The following is a 7444-nucleotide window of genomic DNA, read 5'->3' as shown; positions in this document are numbered from 1 at the left end:
CCAGGGGTCCAGGCCCAGCCTCCTCCCTCAGACCCAGGGGTTAGGTCCAGGCTCCTCCCTCAGACCCAGGGGTCCAGGCCCAGCCTCCTCCCTCAGACCCAGGGGTTAGGTCCAGGCTCCTCCCTCAGACCCAGGGGTGCAGGCCCTTAGGTCCCTGCTCTTCGGAACCCTGAACTGCAGCCCGCGGCTTCGGACCTTGGTCTGAAACTTCTTCTTGCGGTCTGGCAGCAGGTAGATCTTCACATAGGGATCCGAAAACCCATTGGAGTCCTTTGCGGGGAGGTCCAAGGCCTGCAGGATCCGTACCACCAGCTGGTCGGAGCCATAGAGGTACCGCAGGGCAAAGCTGATGCGGCCACAGGGTGCCCCTGCCTCGCCAGAGCCCCCGCCACCCCGCCGGCCACCTGGTCCCGTGCCCTGGTACAGCTCCGGCTTAATCTGCCCAATGAGTTTGGCTTTTTCCTCTCCACCCGGGAGGGGCAGGGGCAGGGCAGGTGGCCGCTCCTCGCTGCTCGGGTCAGGTTGGGTGGTCAGAGTCTGCTGGGTGAGGGGCCGGGGCAGGGCTGGGTACCTGTGGGCAGGGGAGACCAAGGTGGGGGTCCAGGCCCAGCCTCCTCCCTCAGATCCAGCCTCCTCCCTCAAACCCAGGGATCCAGGCCCAGCCTCCTCCCTCAGACCCAGGGGTCCAGGTCAGACCCAGTGGCTCTGATCTTTGGCTGCATCTGACCACCTGGGGACTCCTCCCTGCCTCCCCCTCAGCTCCCAGAGAGGTGGCTGTGATCCCTTCCTGTGCCCACTCTGTGACCTTGACGTCTCACTGAGCCTGTTTCTTCATCTGTATCTGGGGGGAATTAGCCCCATTGCTAGGCCAGCTCTGTCCCTAGACCTGTGAATCGGCTTTCAGAAGCCTCCTCTGGACCTCAAACTGGTGACTCAGAATAACTTCTTGGGCCCCTGGGGTCTCACATAGCCCAGACCCTCTGAATCTTCTTCTCCCCCACCTGTCCTCTCTATTGCCACTGCCCTTTCCCAACCAAGGCCTGTCCTCTTCGGTCGGGACTCCCAGCCTCCAGTCTCCCTCCTGCCCACTCCTTGTGGCCCCAGAGGGGTCCTTCTACACCCAGAGCTGACCCTGCTCCTCCCCTGCTCACAGCCCTCCAATGCTCCCCAGGGCCCACAGGACAAAGCCCCGGCCTCCCTACCTGGCACTTGAGGCCCTCTGTGGTCTGGTGTCTGCAGCCACATCTTCCAACGTCCCTCTCCCACCCAGTGACTCCTGGCTATTCCCCCAGTGACTTCCAGCTCCCCTCTCGCCTTTGCGCGGGCAGCTCCCTTTTCCCAGAATGCACAGCCACTCCCCTGCCCCCCTGCCTGATTCAGCAGAGGCACCTCCACCTCCAGGAAGCCCCTGGTCTCCTCCCAGCCTGGGAACAGGGTCTCCTCGGGACCTTCAGGGGTGCTCCAGCGCAGTCAGGCCGAGCTCATGCCAGGTGCTCAATGTCCACATGCAGAATGAGCTACCCTGGAATGGGCTCCAGGTCCCCAGGGCTAATCCCAGCTTAAAGTGAATGAGAGGAATAATTGCCTCTGCCTTGGGGATCCACCTCCCATTCTCCTCCACGTTCCTGACCCTATATTCGTGTCCCCAGCCCTCTCCTGCCTCTGAACCCAAGAATCCAAGTCCCCAAGTCTCCAGTCCCCTCTCCTTCAGGTCAGAAGAAAAAAGGCCCCTCTAGCCCCATCCTCCCTTAGATCCCGAGTCTGGGGCCTCCGCCTCTTCATTCCTGGGATCTAGGAGTCCAGACCACAATCTTCTTGACCCAGAACTCAGAAAAATCACAGATGGGAAAGAGACACAGAGGAGCAGAAGTTCAGAGTAGACCCCGGCCCAGCAGTCGCTCTCACCTGGTGCTGGGCGCTAGGCTTGTGACCTGCTGATGCGACTGGGCACTGGGCAAGCTCCCACCACTGGGGGGCAACAGGAGCAACCCAGATCCTGCCCCGCCCTCGGAGGGCAGCTCAGGAGATGTCTGGCTTGGTTTGACCCCAGCAGCTACCACAGCTGCTGCTGCCGCCTCTGGATATGAGTCCATGTCCAAGTAAGAGGGTTCCGGGGGGTCGGAGCCCCCCAAGCTGCCCGGCTCCAGCAGCTCGGCGAAGGGCGGATGGTGGGCCGTGTGGGCATGGTGATGTGGGCCGCCGAGCAGAGGATGGCCACCCAGGCCAGCCCCCAGGTGGTGCCCGCCACCACCCACCAGGCCGGCCAGCCCAACCCCAGGGCCTAGGTCTTTCCGCAGGGGGCCGCCGCCCACTGCCGAGCCTCCCTTGTCCCGCCAGGGCACCCAGCACAACTTCCAGGACACAAAGAGAGAGACACCCAGGAGGACAATGCCACAGAATGTGACGATGACCGACAGCAGGCTCACGGAAATGTCTGGAAAGAGTGAGGACAGAGGTCAGGGGTCAGGGTGGGTCAGAGTGCATCCTCCCGCTGAGTCCCCAAGGGGCCGACTCTGGGTATTTGGCATGCATTGTCCCCAGCACTTGTCATGCAGGCAACTTAAACTCCCCAGCCCTGGAGGGAGCTATTCCGGGACCGGTCTAAAGAGGTTGAGAGTTTGCATTAGGTTGTGGAGGACAGAGCTGAGGTCTGGCCCCAGCTGTCTGCCTCCACATTTTACTCTCTTGATCAGAGCCCGGGCCGCCTTCCGATAAGAAAACACAACACCCGGGACAAGACCAAGGCCGCTCCCAAACACTCAGAGATGGTCCAGGAAAAGTGGGAATGCGTGGCAGTGTCCGGAGGGTCAGGACTGAAATCACAGTTTGCTCTGTGGCCTTGGGAACCTGTCTGAACCACTCTGAGCCTTACATTCTCCATTTGCCCGATGGGAAAGATCATCCTGCTTTTTGGTTTGAAGAAATGCAGAGGTAAATGTGGAATACTCTAAGACATTCGCTCACAGGTGGCCACATACTAGACACCTCAGTGCCCCAGATGAAGCTGGCAACATGATTATTCCCATTTTCCACAAAAGGTAACTGGGGTCATTAGAATCACCTGCCCAAAGTCCCTCAGCGGGTAGATGGTAGAGTCACAATTTGAGCCTGGGATGCCTGGCTGTAGAACCCATGGTCCTCACCACTGTGCTGTCTTACCTCAATCATGCTTAATAAATGTTAGTTCCAGTGTGACTTCATATTGGAATAATTAGTCTTATGGCTTCCATGAAGTGACCCAGCACCATAACACCAGCTTCCAAATGCCTGTGACATGCTGCTCTGCCTCAGAGAAACCCAGGCAACAGCCTGTTTCTTGCACTCAAAATTTGTGGCTTGCTCAGTGATTGGTACCAGGAGTGGGGTTTTCTGGAAATGTGCACTTGTTCTGGGACTGGCTCCTGGGGGTCAGCGAGACAGAAGACAGGTGAGCCCTGCCTGTGTAGGTGGCAGATTATGGTGGGGAAGTAGGTGGCTAAGTCATTACCAGCAAGGACAGCTGAGTGTTCAGGGGACAGACAGAGGGAACAGACACCTCCTGGTCCTGTACTGCTCAGTGAAGCTACAGCAGTGTGTGACACTAATCCTTGATTGTGTGTAACCTAGGGATCACTTGTCCCATCTTACACATAGAAAACTGAGGCTCTGAGAGAGAGAGAACGTGACCCTGCAGGGCTGTAACCAACCACTGGCAGAGGAATCCTAAATTTCCCCTGCCTCCTCCCTTGAGGTGCTCCTTTCTAAGTGACCCAAACTTGCTGCAAGTTCTGGGGACGGTTAGAAACCAGAGGCACGGACTTTAAAAGCCTCCTGAATGCGGGTCAAGCGGAGGCCGGGGGTCCCTCTGGAGGAAGACAGAATAGCCTTCACTGTCCAAGTCAGACCGTGAGCGCTCCAGGGCTGATGGGTCCCTCAGTCCCACGCGAGGCCCGGGAGCCTCCAGGTCTGGGGAGGTGTGTGACTCCACAGCAAAGGAGTCACACCTCCCTGAAGAGAAGGCTGGCCCTTGACCAGCTCCTGGGAGGGAAACTGCCAGGACAGACAGACAAGGGCCTGACAGGAGTGGCTTATTTCACCGGGATCTGGGACCATACAACAGCTTTTCTCAGTTCCGATTTCTTCTAGTAAATCCTTGAACCTGAGGAGGGTCCCTGGGATCCCAAGGACTAGACTCTCCAGGATCAAATTCTGGCCCCACTACTCACCTAAGACTCTGAGCAAGCGACGGCCACTCTCTGGCCCTCATTCCTCATCAGTGGCCCCTGGCTGTCCTACACACAGGAGGCCCAGCCCTGCCCCGGTGCTCGGCCAGAGGCTGTGGTGGCATGCGTGACATTTCCTGGTTTCAGAACCCTGCTGCTTCCTAGCTCTCTGACATCAGGCAAGTCACCTCACCCTCTGAGCCTCAGTTTTCCCTGTAGAAAACCAGGATATATGTACCACAGAGGACCACTGTGCATGGTCAATGATCAGGAGCTCGCCTGGTCCCCGACCCACAGCGGGTGCTCAATAAGTAAATCCCAGGATTGGCTGAAGGATCACTGTGTGTCCAGTGTTCTAAGTGCTTCCCATGGGTTGCATCATTTGAGTCTCTCATCTGCCCTATGAAGTAGTCACTTTTATCGTCCCCATTTTCCAGATGAGGAAACTGAGGTACAGAAGAGGAGCCGCTTTCCTAAGGCCATCCAGTTACCAGGCAGGGAGGTGGGATTTGGACACACACAAGTCAGACAGTCTGACTCAAACCTGAGCTTGGAACCACTGTGTGAGATGCACCAAGGGCCACAGCTATGGGGAGGCCACAGAGCAAAATGCAAAAGGTCAGAGGTCAAGTGGTTCCGCAGTCAAGTGACTAACCACACAGCTCCTTCTCCTTAGGTGAGAGGTTTGGGGAATGGGGTAGCCGCAGGCAGGAGGGGTTCAAGGTGCTAAGTGCGACTGTTCCCAAAGGGAACGGGAAGCTGAGCAGCCTGCTCTGAATTCCTAGAAGTCCTGGCTGTTGTGGAGGCGGGCAGCCAGCCAAGACAGCTGGGGTGCTGACCTGCATCTGGACCCCGGGGGTAGCCTCGGATTCGCAGCTCATTGAACTCCTGGCACCTGTCATTGGTGTCGGCGTCTCGGACCCGTGCACAGAGGTCTGAGACCAGGATGAGAGCCCGCCGGCAGAGGTCATCCTCATAGTCTCCAGACATGGTGTCCGTCTGGTCCTGTGATTGGGAGGGGAGTGGGGAGAAGGGGTGGGCAGTGGGCAGAGAGCAGGGGCAGGTGAATCAGGGACCAAGATCAGAGGAAGAAGGACAAGAACACAAACATGAGGGAGAGATGGACAAGGAAAGAAAATTAGGAGCAGATAGACAAGAGGACAGAAGTCAGGGGTGGACAGACAAGAAGATAAGAGACATGGGATGGACACACTAAGGAGACAGAGAGAGGCGTGAGTGGACAAGGCGACCGAGGACAGGGACAAGTGGACCTGGAGGGGCAGACTGGGAAGGTCAGCAAAGGGGCAGAGTCAGGATGCACAAATAAAGGGATGGGCAGACAAGGAGACAGAGATTAGGGACGGACCCATGAGGAGACGGCCATTCATCATTCATTCATTCTTCCAACACATCTTCACCAAGCACCAACTACACACCAGGCTCTGTGCCGGCTGCTGAAGATCCAGCAGAGAACAAAGTACGGGGGCCCCTCAGTGTCACAATCCAAAGACAGGAGACGAAGAGCAAACAAGTAAACAAACCAACACCAACAAGAAGACACGCTCCACTTCAAAAGAAACAGCTGGAGGACGGGCCACAAAGGAACCAAGAAGGGGACAGTTAGGGAGGGCTCTCTGGCACTTGAAGGACAAGATGGAGCCAGCCATGAGTAGTGGGCAATGAGGTTAGAGCAGGGCAAAGCATTTTGGGCAGCAGGAACAGCATGAGCAAGGGCTTCAGGTTGGAAAGTGCTTAGAGGGTCAGAGGAAGGAGAAGGAACCAGACTGGGGTGGACAGTTAGAGGACCAGGAAAACAGAGGAGAAGAGGTGATAGGTATGGTGAATTATGGGGAGGGATGGGGATGCAGAGACGGGAACCAAGTTGAGGGAAGGGAGAGATGATGGGAGGAGAGACAGAGATAATGGAGAGGGCAACCTGGAGACCAGAGGAGAAGGAGAGAGGTACAGACAGATGGAGGGGAAGTCAAGAATTGTGACTTGGGCTGGACAGAGACAAAAATATGAGCTGGTATGTAATTTGTAGGAGCTGAAAAATGGACAGAGGGGCAGCAATGAGGGGCAGGTGGCAGTGTGAGCAGAAATAGCTTCCAAAGAGAAACAGCAGGAGAAGAGGATAAAGGGATGCAGAAACAAAGCCCAGACAGATAATGGCTTGAGCTCAAGACAGACACAAGGGTAGAGAGGAGAGCTGGGCAGACAGAGTGGGTCCAGAAGGGAAGGTTGCATGGGGACATAAATGAGAGGGGGCCAGGAGAGAGAGGTGAATGTGGGAGGGGGGAGAACTAGTGACACATGGCTTGGAACCAGACATCAGAGAGGGGTTGGAAGGGGGATGCAGAAGGAAATTAGGGAGGAACAGATCCGGGCTCACAGATGGGCAGGTGTCATGGGGGTGCTGCAAAAGGCCAGGACTCCGAAAGAGGCATGGTCAGACTCACCTGCGCTTATCCTTGCCTTGTCCTGGGTGGCAGCCGAGGCGGCGGCGGGCGGCAGCCCATGGGGGTTGTAGGGCGGACAAGGGGCTGCAGACCCGTCCCCACGCGCGCCGGGTGGTGAGAGGGGATGACTGATCTAGGGACCGAGGCCGAAGGAGGGGGAAAGCTCAGCCAAAGCCATACATCTTGCCCTACTGGAACCAGTCACCCAACCCCAGGCGACCCCGGGGGTTCCGCTGCCCCCTCCCACCTCCGGGCCCCGCGCCGGTAAAAGCTCGGAGACTACAACTCCCGACAGGCCTCGCGCTCGCGCTGCGGAGGCTTTCTAGACCGGGCGCTGCAAAGGCTGCTGGGAGTTGAAGTTCTGAATGCCTCTCTGGGCTGCAGAGAGGACAAGATTTTTTTTTTTTTTTTTTTTTTTTGGAGGTATGGGTGGTGGGGGGGTTAAGATGCCAGGGTCCCAAGACACTGTAGGGGAGCGGAACGATGTCCAGGACCTTGAAAGACCGCGGGGACCTAAGTCCTTAGGGGCCAGGGAATGGGTAAACGATCCCCGCGAGTCGGGGATCGGTGGGCGAGCGGTGGGGTATACCCAGGTGTTTTGGGATCCCCCTTCCAGGGCCACGTGCCCCTCCCCCGGAGCTGCCAGCGAGCGCTGCAGACTCCCACCGCCCAGCCCGAGAGCCATGGGCCTCGGCACCGACCCCCGCCCCACGCGCTGGGGCCGCCCCCCGGCTCGGGCTGGGGCGGGGGCTGTGGCAGGGGAGGGAGCGGAGCGTCAGCCGG

The 7444-nt window shown here is 57.9% G+C and overlaps 1 protein-coding gene across 1 annotated transcript in view; it reads right to left on the bottom strand.

Moving 5' to 3' along the window:
- Syt3 (synaptotagmin 3) overlaps positions 1-6902 on the bottom strand; it is a 12947-nt gene extending 6045 nt beyond the window's left edge. The window contains 4 exon segments of the mRNA XM_015496453.2: positions 34-571; positions 1906-2434; positions 5042-5207; positions 6662-6902. Coding sequence (XP_015351939.1) covers positions 34-571; positions 1906-2434; positions 5042-5192 — 1218 coding nt within the window. The 5' untranslated portion in view covers positions 5193-5207; positions 6662-6902.
- Positions 6903-7444: the final 542 nt, after the last annotated feature.

This window comes from Marmota marmota, unplaced genomic scaffold (assembly GCF_001458135.2).
Source record: "Marmota marmota marmota unplaced genomic scaffold, marMar, whole genome shotgun sequence".
Lineage (NCBI taxonomy): Eukaryota > Metazoa > Chordata > Mammalia > Rodentia > Sciuridae > Marmota > Marmota marmota.
This window is presented reverse-complemented; position numbering and strand designations above follow the sequence as displayed.